General features: G+C 43.4%; 1 protein-coding gene and 1 pseudogene across 3 annotated transcripts in view; one reads left to right on the top strand and one right to left on the bottom strand.

The window, feature by feature from the left end:
* The window catches only part of LOC135377801 (E3 ubiquitin-protein ligase wwp-1-like), a 40,946-nt gene that overhangs the window by 7,899 nt on the left and 16,221 nt on the right, over positions 1 to 16,826 (top strand). For 2 of the 3 annotated variants that reach the window (XM_064610485.1, XM_064610484.1), the window contains exons 3-9: positions 351 to 417; positions 1,425 to 1,566; positions 4,157 to 4,281; positions 6,167 to 6,316; positions 6,440 to 6,587; positions 7,690 to 7,901; positions 8,842 to 8,927. In XM_064610485.1, coding sequence (XP_064466555.1) covers positions 369 to 417; positions 1,425 to 1,566; positions 4,157 to 4,281; positions 6,167 to 6,316; positions 6,440 to 6,587; positions 7,690 to 7,901; positions 8,842 to 8,927 — 912 coding nt within the window. In that variant the 5' untranslated portion in view covers positions 351 to 368. The remainder of the gene's footprint in view (positions 1 to 350; positions 418 to 1,424; positions 1,567 to 4,156; positions 4,282 to 6,166; positions 6,317 to 6,439; positions 6,588 to 7,689; positions 7,902 to 8,841; positions 8,928 to 16,826) is intronic. The other variant, XM_064610486.1, reaches the window with a different exon arrangement.
* On the bottom strand, positions 12,179 to 13,748 carry LOC135378288 (uncharacterized; annotated as a pseudogene).

Genomic DNA, 16,826 nt, shown 5'->3' with positions numbered 1-16,826 from the left:
CAAGGGTTCCATAAGTCAAGGCTGGAGTGCATTTCTGAGAATAAATATGTACATAGTCGAATAACTAATGATTTTTGCATTATTCTCACTCTTAGGTGAAAATCACAACTATAAACCATAGCACACTAAGAAAGTTACATAACACGTGCACATAGCTCAATCGAAGCTACCTGTAATTACTCTTCAGTGATGGAAAAACCATGTTGCAACAGTTGTGCAAGACTTTTGGCCACTGCTGTATGTCTGCACATTTTACACTTTATGTATGAGTGCTAGCAGTGTGACATTTTGTTGAATATTGGTGCTCAGTCTGTGTGTATTCCTTATTCATATTTGTTGCAATTTCTTAGGGTAGGGCTTTACGGAACATGACTGAAGGTCCTCCTCCCGGCTCTCTGTTTGAGCTGAATGTGACAGGTGAGCACTTTGTGTTTTCATGTTTCAAAATTTGACGTTGTCTGCTTTCTTTGTATCACATGTTTACCCATCACATTGCATCGTTAGAATGGACATGGCGATGTTGTGATCTAATGCAAACCAGAAATATTGATGGCTGGGCAGCTGATACAGGACATCCAGAATTTTCTTTCCTCTCCTATTGGTGTTGCTGTCAGTTACTTGGACATAGGTTAGAGGGGCTAGTCATTTATATAACTTTTAGTGGGCATTTCATGGACATGACTCCACTGAAGGCCCACGTCAAGTCTTGCAAACGTGAAGCTCTGCTAGCTGAATTTGAGAGTTATCAAATACTGTTCAACAGGAGAGGAAGTGAAATTCTGAGGTCTTATGCATGTGGGATCTATGAGTCATATGTTTTAGCCACTCATCCATACCCTGACAAATAAGAGGGCAGTATTAGCTAACCTTCTAGTATTCACATAAAGCAGTTGCTTGAAGTGCATGTGTTGTTTCATGTTGTCCTTCACCATCAGCACAGTGTCAGTTGCTTACAAACACAAAAACTGCCAATGTATTGCCAAAAGATGCTTGTAACCTATATGGCGGAAAAATTGCACTTGACATGCACATGGCAGGTTGAACTGAGATTTGTGCAGGAAAAAAAAAATCATTGGCCAGCGCTGGTCGTGGAATACATGTTGTCAACACAGCATGCATGTCTATCTTCTGTTATGTCACTTGTCAAAAAATGAAATCATACTGTCACTGCCTTCATTCTTTTACTCCCAGTCGAATAGTATCTAAAAAAATGCATTAAAGATGTGCCAGAACCTCCTCTTTCTCTCTGAAGCTTTTTATGTTAATGAGTATAACCAATCTGTGCTAAACCCGAGTGAAACTAAGGAAAAGTTCGTCTTGACTATTGGTTAATGTATAACTTGCTACACTGCAATATAATGAGTGTCAATAATGAGTACGATACTTTTCCTTTAACACTGGATGTGTGTACTTTTTGATGACAGTGGTGTCAGCAAAGCTAAGCCCTACTGGAATCTTGTTCAAACCTGACCCCTACGTGGAGTTGAGTGTGGATGGTGGTGTTCCTGTCAAGACTGAGTACAGTAAGAGCACATGCAATCCCAAGTGGGACGAGCAGTTCCCTGTGTAAGTTGCAGATTCGTTTGTGTAGCTGCCACTTTGTTTGCTTGAGATGGTGCTGTCTTAAAAGGGTTTTAAAATGTTTCTTTGCCTTGACGTTGTAGTGCTTGCATAGTTTTGATGAAATGCACAAATGTAGTAGGTGGTTATAGTTGAGGTCAGAAATTTTGGTTTGAAGCCTGTTTCTCCTCAAATTTGCCTGTTGAATTTGAACTTCGGTAAAATAAGTAAGGTAAAATGCGGAAGTAATTGCACCACAGAAAATGTTTACAAATAGCCTGTAAAAAATTGATTCCTGCCTGGCAAAGACAGTAGAAAACTAGTGCACTGCGCAACATGCCACCATATACGTACGCATATTTCGTAGATATTTGTTGCAGCGTGAGTTTGGCATTAGAACGGTTTTAGTGCAGATACGGGGTGAGAGCTCGCTCTGGCTTGTGCTGTCATGGTGTGCTGGTTGTGAACCCACTGCAGTACACACACTGTGGCTGCCAGCTTTCAGTGTGACACACAGTGTTACACATAATTGACACACTTAACACAATTAACACAATAAACGCACCACAAACCTGGGAGCCGACCAGCGACATGGCCGAGTGGGCTAAGGCGTCTCGCTTGTTGGTGTCGTGCAGACTGGGAGGTGGTGGGTTCGAATCCTACCACCGGTTGTGCTGTCTCAGGTTTTCCCTGGGTTTTCCGAAGACTTTCCAGACGAATGTCGGCACAGTTCCCCCTCAAGTCGGCCCAGGACGCATACTAACCCCCCTGTCACCCCGCTCCTTCCTGCTGTCCTCTCTCCATCTGTCCACATCTGTACGCAGCTCATAGCCACAGTTGCTTCTCGGCGCTAACACGAAAGAAAAAAAAAACTGGGAGCGCACACGCGACTAAATATGATACTTATTACGTGTCCATTATATGGTTACAGATTGAACACCATTTTTAAAATTGTTATAACTTGATTTCGATGCTGCTTCCAGCTTTTACAATATTGTCTTCTCCATAGGATATTAAATAGGATCAGCAGGATCCTGCTCAAGGTCAATAGGAAAAATGGCTTTTTTGTGATAAATCTCTTCAGAAACTTGTGTTTTTATATTGATATTTGAGCTTTAACCTACTTATAGCTTGATCGCAGAAAGGTAGAAAATCCAGTAAACCAATGAGGAAATGTTAAGCAAAAAGCCTGAGCATGAGAGCCACCGATATTTCGAACAGAGACTGTTCCTCGTTTAAGTAATTTAGCACTAGTTTTGGTGTATGATGGCCTAGTTGCTTTTGTGCCAGTGAGCATGAAATCGTCATTATTATTGTATTTGTGGATCTGTACTCTGTAGTCCAGTAGACGAAGAGGTGTAGTGGTGAGACTGCAGTGTCAAAAAGTGAAAGGTGTAACTGAGGAAGTTGAATGTGCCGTGATCAAGCAAGGTCAAGGCATGTCTGCAAGCCCTTCAGAGGTGGATTATGGTTATGCAGCCAATTTCTAAACCAAATTGGCAGCATTGATGAACGGTATTTGGAAATCGATCCAGGCCATCAGTTTTGTAGTGTGACTGCAAGTGGCATGTGGTGCACCTGTCACTTTGCACTTTGTGGAAGCCAGCTGCTTCTGCTGAGAACGTTAATGGATGTACTGGCTGCTGCTTGTTTGTTTTTGTGTCCATGAACAGCCATCATGCCTCACTTATGATAAGGGCCTTGTGTTTTGGGGTTTTATGTTTTTTTAAGAACCGACGGTTTTAGTTCAGGAGCCATAAAACGGGGTAAAATTGGGTTATATTGGGTGGAAAAGTACATTTCCAGGTGGAAAATACAAAAAAAGTACTTCTCGCATTTTAGATGGACAGAAGATGCAGAACAACTGTGCTGAATATACAGTGCTTAGTGTTCTCCACTCCTCATAATGGTGGCTGAATTGGCACGTTGGAGAGTTGGTTTTCGGGATTTACCGGGTCTTACCCTAAAACACAAGGCCCTACTTATGATGCATCTGCTAAACAACAAATACAGATATTATAAGCACAGCTAGAACAAAAATACCACCAATGCCAGTAGCTATATGTCATGCTGTAATATTATAAAACATCAAAAACGAGATATCAGTTGCATGTTTGATACCAGATATACCTTTGTTGATGAAATCAACTACACCACCACAATAATTGTGCAGAATTCGAATCTGTAAAGGGGGCGTCTTTTCAATAGAACTTCCAGAATATACTCGTTGAACCCACCTTGAACAAGTCTGAGATTGTTCTTTGTGTCCTTGGTTATATATGATTTGGGACCAAAAAGTCCAACTTCAAGACGACGACAAAGTAAATATGATGATGCAAGCATCTGTATAAAGGTAACAGGTCACTGTAGACTTGTATATATGTACCTACTTGGGAAGCACTTTTATGACCCTAGTTGAGGTAGGTGGAAGTTTGTATGAGATTTCAGCAACAGATGATATTGTCAGCTTCCAACATTACATCAATGCATCCAGTATTTTTCCACATGATAGCCGCTTCACTAAATGAATTTCGAGGTTGTCACGTTCATGAAGCATAGCTCTTACACATGTTTCTATGGTTTCTTTTTTGCATAGCCTGGTGACTCCATACTCAAAGCTGCACTTCCGTGTCTTCAACCATAACTCCCTTATAAAGGATGCTCTGCTTGGTGATGGATGCCTTGATCTCTACCAAGTTTTGGAGAAGACTGATGGGAAACGTATGTGCCTGTGTACTCTTCAGTATTGGTATTGAGTGTCTACTCAAGTGTACTGAAGTTTGTGCCACAAAGAATGTGGATGGTCAATAGTTGGAGGTGAAAACTAGGGTGCAGGTTTTATGCAAAACCTGAGTTTATTCTTAGTAATCTTCAGTGGGAGTTCCCCCCCCCCCCCCCTCAGTTTGTGAATTTCTTTTTCACAATAAATAAGAGTGAATGTTATCACTGTCATGGTAATACACCCGTTTCCTTCATTACTCGCCTGTGAAGTACCCTTATAATTAGAGCCCAAACCTTGTGAACAAACGAACAAACCTTGTTTTAAGCGCCTACAAAAGGCCCTAAAAATCCCGATTTAGGCACTAAAAAGGGCATTATAGGCACTACAAATTCTTGACTTTTTATTTATTTTTTTCATTTGCAGTACTAAAAGTGCAAAAACAAAGTGAATAACTAATGTGTTTCGCTAATCTTTTTGCTGCATGAAATGCAAAACTTATCCATCCTAGTACGGTCACAAGGCTTCTAGCCATTGCCTTCGTTCCGCGACACTTCAGAAGGACTTGTCGCGGCCAGTATACTGGCGATATGCGAGATGGGCTTCGAGCATCGGAAGCTTTAGTCACAAATTTCTTTATTTGAATTTTTTAAGCCCCGGCTTCTGGATTTCGTTTACGGCATTACCACAAGGTTCGCAACAGCTAGCAAATATGGGTGATCAAGTCTCCTCACACTGGACGGGACGTAATTTTCGCTCGTGTGCCTTGCTGGCATTGACTGCAGGAAAGGGGGGCAGCATGCCCAAAGGTCTCCAAACTGCAGAAATTGTACCTACCTTCGCACATCACATCCCCTCCCCAGCATTTTACCTTGTGTCAAATTACAGTAGTTGTAAAAAAAAAGGAAACATGGAAACTAAAAAGCTCTTTTAGATGTAAGCACGCAATAGCGCTGAGTTCTAGATTTCGACAAAGCTGTTACGAAACGTGCCTATATTTTATAATAGCGACCCACGCAACAACAACACAATTCTGGAAGGGAGAGAAAGAACAAGTAAGCGAGTGTACTGAGTAACTGATTTTCAATTCCCAGCTTACATTCCAGTACCTTTGAGATAATCGCTTCTTTGAAGCGATGTCGATGGTTTCAAAATGTTGTGTGAGGTGACCGATGTCAATTTCGCCTGCAGAACAGAGTGTCGCCACTTCTTAAGGGCCATTATAGGCATTTTTCTATGTTTAATCGGAGTTTTAGGCACCTACGCCGAAATAGGCACCGTCTGAATAGGCATTTATAGGCACTATCAAAACGATACAGGAGGTTCCCCAGCAACCAATTAGTGCTCCTGTATTGAAAAGGCACTATTAGGATCACACGAAAAAAATAGGTATTTGCCTAGGAATCCAGGCTCTACTTATAATGTTAGTTTGTTTCTTATAATAGGTATACATTCTGTGCAATCGATGTTGCAAGAATGTGTGTTCCAATGAGCAGTGCAAAGTGAATAATGTTTCTTTTTTACATGATAACCAAGTAGTAATAATGATGATTTTAAATGAAACAAATCATGCTGAGAACAGCTTACTAATATGATGTCAAGTAAGCTTTAATAGCTTTGCATAACTTCAGCTAACGTATGTGACATATCTGAAGTAAAGTTTCAGTGGTGTGAAAAATGTTGTCTTGTGACCTTAGTGAGTTTCTGAAAGCGTCACTAATGTACATAGCTAATAATGTACAATGACTGCCTTATTGTTACTTTAGTCTTTCATATAGGCATCACTTCAGTGCACAACTTCTGATAAGTTGCTAGTAGTGAGCTGTACATGACTAGGTGGGTTTGACTGGTGGTTCAATTTGAGCAAGTCATAACAAACTCTTGCAGTGGATAAGGTTCCTCACCCACTGGAGCTGAGCTGTGGAGGGAAGTCCAGTCGAAATCACAGCTACCTCCTCACTGTGTTGGATGGACTCCATGTAGATTTGAGCTGGTATCCTCCTAAGGCTTCCACATGTGCTGCTAGGAGGGCTGAAGGTAACTCTTATATGCTCTCTATCGTAGTGGAATTGTGTTGTGTTCGCTGTTATTTGTCGGTGACATAACGTGCACAATATAAGTTGCTGGCCATTTCATGATAATTTTGCCTCTCAATTGTAGCTCCAAGGACATCGTCATCATCAAGTTCGCTCCACCAGAAACACAATGGCTCTGTGGCCAGCCTTCCCAGCAGCAGCAGCACCTCTGAGAGAATGCTTCCCAATTCTAGGCACCGTAATGCAGGAGGTGCCCGAGCACGAACACACAGGTATACACTGGCAAATGCTAGTATAACATCCTTACAGTTTCCAAGTGTGCCCTTACACTTCTAAAAGTCTTCACTAAGGTTCCCTCAGTCCGAAATAAAAGTTATTGTCTGTTTCTGCAGCTCATGTTTATTCTCATTTTTGTTGAAAGAACGTAATATCCTTTTAGCAACCGCAAGATTTTTAACCCATTTATTTAACACATTAATGCCAGCTAGTTCAACAAACAACTTTATTTCGGGACGATAAAAGGGGTGTTCCATCGCAGGGGCAATACTCTATACCAGGGGTTCTCAAACTTTGTAGGCCCAGGGGAACCAGCACTTCTGTGGGCACACTGGAGGAACCCCCACCCCCACCCAGCTTGCCAGATCCACTTTTGCAAGATTTATTTTTATTCCACCGAAGGACAACCCCAGTGGGGATTTAGCCGCGACTGTAACGTGCTAGAGCGCACGTTCCTTATACCATATTTACTCGCGCGTAAGACACACATTTTTTACCCAAAAACGTTGCGCCATTGAGGGGTGCGTTCAGTACATGGGGGACAATTGGAACCCAACACTTAAGGTGCAGTTAACTCCCGTTTTTTTCCGAGATATCCGTGGTAATCTCCCCGAAATCTAACGTCACGGTTCTGCATCGTCGTCGCGATTTATTCCGAGATATCCGCGTCAATCTCCCCGAAATCAAACGTCTCGATTCTCCCTCATCACACGGTCTTCTGTTCTATCAAGCATGGATGAAATACGTACTCCTCGATGTCCGTCACCTTCATCGTTCATCACTCTGGCACCAGGTGCTCCATCTCGTTGACTGTACGATATGAGCGGCCGCGCGAGAGCGATATGCTGGCTGGCGCTGCGCGAGAGGATCCGGCCATGCTACTAAAGTTAGGATACGTTTAAGTGCAGGGAACAAAAAAAGTACCAACATTTCGGTGCTCAATATGCAAATAAATATGGTAGCACGCACTCACAGTAACTGCCTGCAGAACCCCTGGGTTCCAAGGAACCAAGTTTGAGAACCAATACCCTACCGCATTGCTGGCGATGATGCGGAGACCAGCTAGTTCGAATGACTGAGTGCATGGTTTCGTTGCAGGCACAGCCATCATACAAGCACTGATGGTTTGGCTGGTGGCTCAGCCTCGTCATCAGGTGGAGGCTCCGGCGAGGGCCCACCATCACCAGAACACACACGGCAACAAGGAAGTGGTGGTGTCCAGGTTGGTGGCAACGCTGTTGGCAGTGGTGGCACAACTGACAATGTGTGCCACCCATCAGTATCTGCACCAGCACCATCAGAAGAGCAAGGTAGCACTCTCAGTATTTTGTGCGGTAAATGCTCGTATTTCAAAAAGGCTTTTTGTCTGTATGTAAGTGCTTAGACATTTTTGCAACTCTAGGCACTGTGAAACTGTGGGCTCTCTCAATTCTTTAGTTTATGAATATTGATAATTCAGGGAAAGCTTTTCGTGCAGTGATAATTTAAGAGTGATTTCATGCGTCACTGCATTCAGTGGTTGCGACTACCATAATTTCACGCGTATAAGCCACACCACAGATAAGCCGCAGGACGCGTTTTAGGAACGTTTTGAAAATTTTCTGGCAGATAAGCCGCGGGCAATACGAGACTACTGATTTGTGCGACAAAGGAGACTATAGAGAAGGCCATAAATGCTGTGGTCCATACTCCGGGGTCGGCATAGTGTACAACAAAGGATGTCAGCTCTAGAGTTCTACCAATATCGGATTGTGCCCTTGTTGGGCGTTTTTCATTCAAGGCCACTGATGGGTCAGTGGCCTTCCAGTAGACGTGAATCACTGTCACCACTTTCGTTAAAGCTGCACCAGGAATGCATGGGGAATGCACCAGGAAGATCAATCTACTTGAATGTGGACCCGTCTCTGTTAGGCACGGTTTGTGCATCGGCAGGGCAGTGCTGTTCCAGAGACACTGTCGGCCCTTTCGTTAAAATCGACCTATGGGGAAAATGCCAGGAAAAAATAGTCATCAGATAAGCCGCACCGGTGGATAAGCCGCAGAGCGCCCGTGACAAAAAAAAAATCGTGCATAAGCCGCGGCTAATACGCGTGAAATTACGGTAGGTATTTCAGGTGTACTTTACAGTTCAGAGTTTGCAGAGTGCTTTCTTCGAAAATTGGAAAGTTTTGAGACAGCAGTAACAGCTTTCCATTAATGATAATTGGTAACAGTGTGTTGTGATGGCTAATTCTTTTTCTTTCTTTGCAGTGGATGATGGGCATTGGACAGTGGTTCGCATGGATGGTGTTCGACCTGGAGATTCTGACCACACAGCTGATGGAACAGCTACTCAGGTAAGTATGACTTGAAAAGATGCAGAAACAAATTCATACACCTCAAAGAGCCATACTATTTTTAGGGGAATGTGCCTGATACTTAAGGTATCTTCGACTGGCTGCCTCAGAGCGCTCTGGAGCGCTTGCTCTATCTCCGACTGGTCAAAACGGAGAGGTCTGACAACAGCTTCGGCAGTTGTTTCCCAGTGCGTGCCTCGCTCTCAGCCTTGAGCACTCTGGCTCAGAGCATTGGTACTGCCAGTTGAAGATATCATTAGCAGTGATGGCCAGTAGTTGACTACATGTAGTTAAACTACTAGCTAAACTACCTGATTGTAGTTAAAAAGTAGTTATCAACTATTTGCAGAAATGTAGTGGCAACTACTAGTTAAACTACTATTTCGAGTAGTTGCCTATAGTAGTTAGGTTACTGCAGGTGCTAACTACTTCCGATTTTTCCGCAAGCTTTACGGCACGACTGTGCTTCCGACTTTTACCTTGAGCTACTTGTTTGATGAGAACGGAGGTGCAGAGCAATTGTGCTGTGCATGTGTACTAAATCTTCACTTTTATCACTGCTTGTGATTCATATGTAGGTGTCTGAGAACGCTAAAGAATGAGATTGGTGTTGATGGACAACGTTAGTAAGTAGTTATAGATGTAGTTAAAATACATTGCAGTAGTTACCGAAGTAGTTTTAACTACCTCCCCTGAAAAGTAGTTGAACTACTAGTTAAACTACTCCATCATGAAGTAGTTAGTAGTTATAGTTAAACTACTCTAGAAGTAGTTAGTGGCCATCACTGGTCATTAGTATGTACTGGAACTTGGAAGTCTTATATTAATGTGTTAATGTATATTTTCAGAGTTCGCCATGTGGTTAGTTTTTGAGGTGCAGGTCAGTTGCGATTAATAAGTATGGATAGGTATCAGCTGTTGTGGTGTCACTCATGCATATACAGGGTGGTCCACCAACCACGATAGAAATTCATAGTAAAAAACATAGGCCCCAGAGAGACATGCGGTCAAGGGATTTTTTTCTGCCAATAACTTTTGCCACACATTGGTAACATTTTTATTTCATTTCAATTGACGGAAAGTTAATTTCTTGAATTGAACTCCGAAATTTCCCAAGGCAACCTAACGTTTTCTTTTCGGAAATGGGTTCCCCGTGGTCATGTTACTCAGTATAGCACATAATCCCACTCGTAATGCAATGGCAATTGCCGAAATAAATTTGCCAAAAATCCGTGGAAATGACCCTTTGGCTCCGTTTCTTTTTTGACGGCTCGTAGTTTGAGTGCCAAACTGCGAAGAAAGGAGGTTACATTGACACACCACACGAGGGGGGAAAGAATTACAAGCCGTCAGGTGACCATTTTTGATAAGATAGCTCTGATTTCTTCACTCAACCGCGTGTTTGTTCCGTGGGTAAGGCTTGTAACCCTTTCCCCCCTCGTGTGGTGTGTCAATGTAACCTCCTTTCTTCGCAGCTTTGCACTCAAACTACGAGCCGTCAGAAAAGAGATGGAGCCAAGAGCTCATTTCCACGGATTTTTGGCAAATTTATTTCTGCAATTGCCATTGCATTACGAGTGGGATTATGTGCTATACTGAGTAAAATGACCACGGGGAACCCATTTCCGCAAAGAAAACGTTAGGTTGCCTTGGGAAATTTCGGAGTTCAATTCAAGAAATTAACTTTCTGTCAATTGAAATGAAATAAAAATGTTACCAATATGTGGCAAAAGTTTTTGGCAGAAAAAAATCCCTTGACCGCATCTCTCTCTGGGCCTACGTTTTTTACTATGAATTTCTATCATGGTTGGTGGACCACCCTGTATAGTATTTGTTTTCACATAAGTTAATATCACATGATTACAAAACGTAAATAAGGCCAGAAGTCGTTAGGGTCAATGCCATTTCTAAGAAAACAAAAATGAAAAAGAACACTGCAGTCAGCATAGGGTTAATGCCTTATTTACAGTAAATACAATATACTTCTATGGGAACTCTTGAAAATTTGATTCCTACCTGATAATACACACTGAGCACAATCAGTGCAAAACACTACGATCTAGGCTTACCGTATTTACTTGCATAGTTTGTGCACTTGTTTCCCCCAATAAAGCGGGGAAAGTTGAGGATGCGCAAATCATGGGGGTACATTCTACATCAATTTTCAAACGAAGCAATACTTCGTTTCCGTCATGTTAGATAATGAGTAACAACACACAAACCATAAATACAACTGTACCTTTACTTCTTTTTGTCAAAAAGCTAATGGCTGTCACTGCTGCAGTCACAGGTGTCGCAGTTGCTAGCTTTGCTGCTGTTCCACAGCATGTCATCCTCTGTTTCGTCAAGCAGACTGTAGGTGCCTGTTTTCTTGGACAACCATTTTCTTTTCAACACGATACCAGGGCACACCCTATACCATGCAGCATGAGTGGGTGTAACATGCAGGGCTATAACATGCAGGTCTACAACAGCTGTGGTAGTTGTAGCATTTTGATAAAAGCACACTGCGCTAGGTCGAGCCAAAAAGATTAAATTAACGGAAATTGCGCCACACTCACCTGAAATTCAATTACAGTGGACTCCTCTTAAACGGGACTCCAAGGGAATGGAAATATTGTTCCATTTATCAGAAGTTTCATTTAAGCAAAGTACACAGATTTCATGAAATGCAACTTTATTTCAAGATAATCAACTTCCACTACAGTAGGTAACAAGGAAAAAAAGAATTAACAGCTGTTCTCTTCACATTTTTTTATTTGTTTACAAAATATACCTGCATGCCTGAGACTTGGAAAAAATTTCATGCGCATCTCAATCGTCTACAATTAGGTTTATCTTTCTTTTCTGCCGGGAAACCTGCGCATCCTCTTCCCGCGTCCAGGTTTCCGATATTACCTGTCAGTATCATGTGGCATCATCCACATCACCCTTCAATGCACGGCCTGCTATGACGACAGCGTTGACTTTGGCATATCAAATTTCATGGTTTCTGTTTTTGATTTGCTCTCGCGATCATGTCCCCGAATTATCTGGAACATTGATGCAAGCGAAACCCCTTCATGTGGCTGTTTCTTGATACACTTCATGAAGACACATGTGGACGCGAGCTAAGCCTAACATTGTGTGAGTGACTGATGGATCGGATTGCACTGATGATGATGATGATGATGATGATCTTGTTGGCTGTGCCCTTTGTAACGGGTGGTCATGGCAGTGAGCTCTGCGTGTCCTAGCCAGTTTAAAGTTCCTTATATGTGCTCCTTGTTTGTTTCCCCCCACCAATATTCCAGCCTTCTTTTGGTTGTATTAATATGTGCATATGTGCCAAAGCCCAGCGCCTCTTTCAAAGAAACTGCCTCTGTCTTTGGAGGGATACGTTGGCAATTCAACACTATGTGCTCGGTGTTCTCCACTGTTTCCTCACAGATGGTGCATACTGTTTTCATCGTCTTCGGCGAGTGCTCGTCTTCTGTTTTGTCCCGTATTTTCTTCCACCATTGCCTGGTCCTTAGCACTCCTGCCCTTGCTTCAAATAAAAGCGCGCTACCAACAGAGTTGTCATAGCATCTTTCCGCAGAGATCTCAGTTTTCCCTTCCGCGTAGGTCGTTAGAGCCTTTTTCTTGCGTATGCCGTTCTGCCATTTTCTTGTTGCCCATTGCCTGGTTAGGTCGCGAATTTCCCTTCTGTTATATATTGTTTCGTCGTCGAGTGTCTTTTCGGTTACTCCAATTTCTCTCTTCCAACCTGTCGTCTTTCTTCTCCATCTGGTGTGAATGTCTTTATATATCATGCTAAGGTACAATTTCTTCACTATCCACGATTCTGGTAGGGTTCTAATTCTCTCCTCGTATGATATTTTCGCTTTCGCTTCACGAGCCCCGAATTCTGACCAACCCATGTCCCCCTGAATAGCTGCACCTGTTGCCGTTCTGTGTGCCTTCAACGCCACTCTTCCCGCCTCTCTCTGTTTCCTATCGAGATGTTGCACCGTGGGTGATGTCATACACAGCACTGCGTTGTTATATGTAAGAGCTGGCACCGCCACAGCCTTCCACAGCTCACGCGTCACTTCATAACGGTTAAAGGACCACAGTGCTCTAGCCCTGAGCATTCCAACATACCTAGTAGCCTTGCTTCGTAATTGCTTCTCATGCTCTATCAAGTATTGCTGGCCTGCTGACACCACCACTCCCAAATACTTTGTTTGCATCGTGTTCGCCACCGGTTTCCCTTGCATTTTGCATTCTTCCATTTCATCATTTATGGGTGCCTGCCCATTTTCCCAGCTCCAGCACATAACTTTGCTTTTCGTAGCACTGAATTTCAGCCCCATTTGTTGGCCACCTTTGTTGCAGATATCCATAAGGTTCTGCAGCTCCTCTCTGGTGTTTGCCAGGAGGACGATATCAGTCCGCATAAATCGTGCCAGGTACATTTTGTTGTACTATCTGTCCTGATTTCTTGTATGATACATCAAATCCCAGTTGTGAATCCTCAAGGTTTGCTTCCAGACGTGAAATATATAGCATGAACAGCAGTGCAGATAGGGGACACCCCTGCCGTAGCCCTTTGGTGACTCTAATTTCTTCTGTTTTTGTCCCTTCCCAGCAGCCAATGATCTTGTTCCCTGAGTAGATGTTTTGAAGTAGGTCAACTATGTCCTTTTCGATCTTTAACTCTTTTAAGGTCTGCCACAGAACTTCGTGTACTACGTTGTCATAGGCTTTTTCGATGTCAAGAAAGCATGCCCACAGGTCCCTTCGCTCCCTTTCTGCCATTTCGATGCACTGGGTTAAGATGAATAGGTTGTCTTCAGTTTGCCGGCCCCTTCTGAATCCAAAGTGCAGGTTCCTTAATAAGCCTCTTTCTTCAACAAGTTCCTCCAGTCTGCTCTTGATTATTCGCATAAATATCCTGTATACGACAGATGTTATTGTGATCGGTCTATATGCCGTGAGGTCCCTTTTGCTCCCTTTTCCCTTATATATTAATGAAACTGAGCTTGTCTTCCAGGCCTTTGGGATGTTCTTTTCCTTCATCATTTTGTTTAAATAGCATCTTAATTCTTCCATTCTTTGTTTTCTTAGTGTTTTCATGGCACTTGCCGGAATTCCGTCTAATCCTGTTGCGGTGTTTGTGGGGGCCTTCCTGATTGCTCTCTGTAGTTCTTCTGTGGTAATGGGCTCCCATCCTTCAGTGGTCCTCGGCATCCCTTGGTCATCATCGTTGGTATGGTTATTGCTTGCTAATGGTCCTTCCAATTTGGCATCATCATCAGCAAACATGGCTGTAAGGTGCTGTGTCACTAGTTATCGGGTTTCTCTGATATTGAGTGGTCTTCTCCCTACTGGATGTAATAGATTTGTTCTCGCTTTCTCTTGTTTTTCACAATCTTTTATGTGTTTCCAAAATTTTCGTGGCCCGTTTTTTCCACTTTCTGGAATGGACTTGAGCAATCTTGCATTGAACATCTTTTGTTTTCTTTGTGTCATTTCACTTGCTTTCTGCTTGAGGTCCCTGTAGTGGTTCCATGATTGGATTACCTCCTTCATGGGCACTCCCCGGGAAATACAGTGACGGTGCTCTCTGCTTGCCTTTTTTCTTGCTTTGATGGCTTCTTTGATTTCATCGTCCCACCATGTTCTGTGGTGGGGTCTCGGTGGTTCCTTGGAGTTCTTCTTCTGCTCTATTAGGCTGGTTGCTATATCGGTCCACTCCATGTAATCTGTCATCTTCTTGGGATCTTCTTCCCATGCCTGCATTAGTCCAGTCATTTCTTCCTCTGAGAGATTTGTTCTCTGGTGTCCGTCTTTGCCTTTCTGTTTGTCCTGCTGGTGATGGCCCAATCGTACTGTCAGTGTTCTATGGTCACTCCCAATACTGTTTTCCCCATCTTCGTCAATATCTAGCCCTCTGAAGATGTTCATGGATTTGTTGGATAAAAGACAGTAATCGATATTGCTTTTCTTTTCCCTTTGTGTCCACGTGTGGGTGGCTGCTGTTGACTGAAGCAAGTTTGTTATGGTGAGATCCTGGTTTTCGACAATCTCCAAGAGTCGATGCCCATTATTGTCTGTTCGTCCATCCAGTTCATCTATATGGGCATTGAAATCCCCCATAATTAAGACTGTGTGTGTTTTTCTGAGCTCGCTTATGTCAGCTTCTAAGCATCTGGCCATCCTGGTATTCTGAACTTCCTGATTACCAGTCCACCAATACACTATTCCTATTGCCAATTTCCTCCTATTCAGAGTGGTTTCTACCCACATGTGCTCTTTGCATTCTTCTTTAATCCGTCGCCACGCTCTTGCGGATTTTCCAATAAAGCCTATGCCCCCTCCTCTTCGTTCCCCTTCGTCTCTGTTATGGTCTTCTCATATATAGCCTTCCACATGCGGTGGACTTTCCAGCCCCCGTAAGTGTGTCTCAGTGACCAGGAATGCTGTTATCTGTTCTGATACCAGTAGGTCGGCCATTTCCTTCCACTTTTTTTCTTGGCGGCCCCCCTGCATATTTAAGCAGGCAATTTTCAGATGCTCTCGTCCTTTACTTTTCCGTTTGTGTCTTCGATTCTGCCGTTTCCTTTTCTTCTCTGATTGCTTTTCCTCAACACTACCTCTGGGGTTTCCATCTATTACCACATCATATGTGGCCACTCTCGTTTGCTTCTCGTTATATGTTTCAGGGCCTCGCCCACCATGCAGTATATTTCTCTGTATGGTCCTGTGTGGATGCTTCTCTTCTGTCTCTTGCCAAAATTCTGATGTTCCATCCCTAAAAAAATGCTGATCTTGCGAGCAAACCATCCACCAAGAGCGGAGCTTCCCTCCCGCGTCAGGTGGACACCCTGGAATCCACCATTTACACAGTTCTGCATGTGCCATCCAGGGTTCAGGAGGCTTACTGTGTTCCCTAGATTCTCACACATTAGTTTCAGGGCTTCATTCAGTTCACGTATTATGGGCAACACTTCTGCATGGTTGTTGTTTGCCACCAATGGTACGGCACAGATTCCACAAATTACATTAGGGAACTTTTTTTTCCACTGCTCAAAAGTGGCTGTGAGCTGGTCGGCTACTTGCTGCGGGTTCTGTCCATTAAGGATGTCCACCAGACCCGCGTGGATGATGACCGGGGTTCTCTGCTCTCCCTGTTTCAGTCTTTCCTCAATTTCCTCCATGACTTGCATTGTTGTTGCTCCTGAAATGCCAAGGATCTCGACCCTTGCATCATAGTTAATTCTTGCCAGAGTTGGAGCCTTTATTCTCTGTACATTGGAGTCCCCTGCTACAATGACTCTTCTAGCTGTCTGCTGTGAATCTTGTTCTGAATTTTGTAGGGGCATGTGGTCTCCCTTTGCACTTCGTTCAGTTTTTGTCTCTTGACTCTTGTGCATTTCGTTGTCTACTGCTGGTCTCCTCGGTTTCCTGTGTTGCACAACTGTCCAAGAGCCATTCTCTTCTTCCCTGCCCAAGTACTCCCCTATTTCCGGATCATGTGCACTATTGGCCCCTGACTCTTCTGGTACGGGTTTACACCCATCATTGGCAAGCGGCCTGCTTGATGGCTGATTTGCACTTGACTGCATTCCTTGATCTTTGCCATTGGGCGCCTGGATGTCTTATCCCTCGACTTCATCTTGCCTTTGTGCCATCTCACTTCCCGTCTTAAGAGGGGTCCCCTTGTCTCCATCATTTACTGGGGCTGATATCATGCATTTGCATGTGCCTGCCCGCATCTCCTGAACTTCCTTTTCCATCTCTCTCCTTTTTTCCTGCTCCTTCAGTAGGAGCAAAGACCACTTTGTCTCTGCTTCCTGTAGTTGTGCCACGGTTACACTCGACTCCTCATATTGTGTTAGCTGTGTCGCAAGTACCTTCATCTCTTCTTCTATG

The sequence above is a fragment of the Ornithodoros turicata genome, chromosome 1 (genome assembly GCF_037126465.1).
Source record: "Ornithodoros turicata isolate Travis chromosome 1, ASM3712646v1, whole genome shotgun sequence".
Taxonomy (NCBI): domain Eukaryota; kingdom Metazoa; phylum Arthropoda; class Arachnida; order Ixodida; family Argasidae; genus Ornithodoros; species Ornithodoros turicata.
The sequence above is the reverse complement of the archived record's forward strand: the minus strand, read 5'-3'. Positions and strand labels throughout refer to the sequence as shown.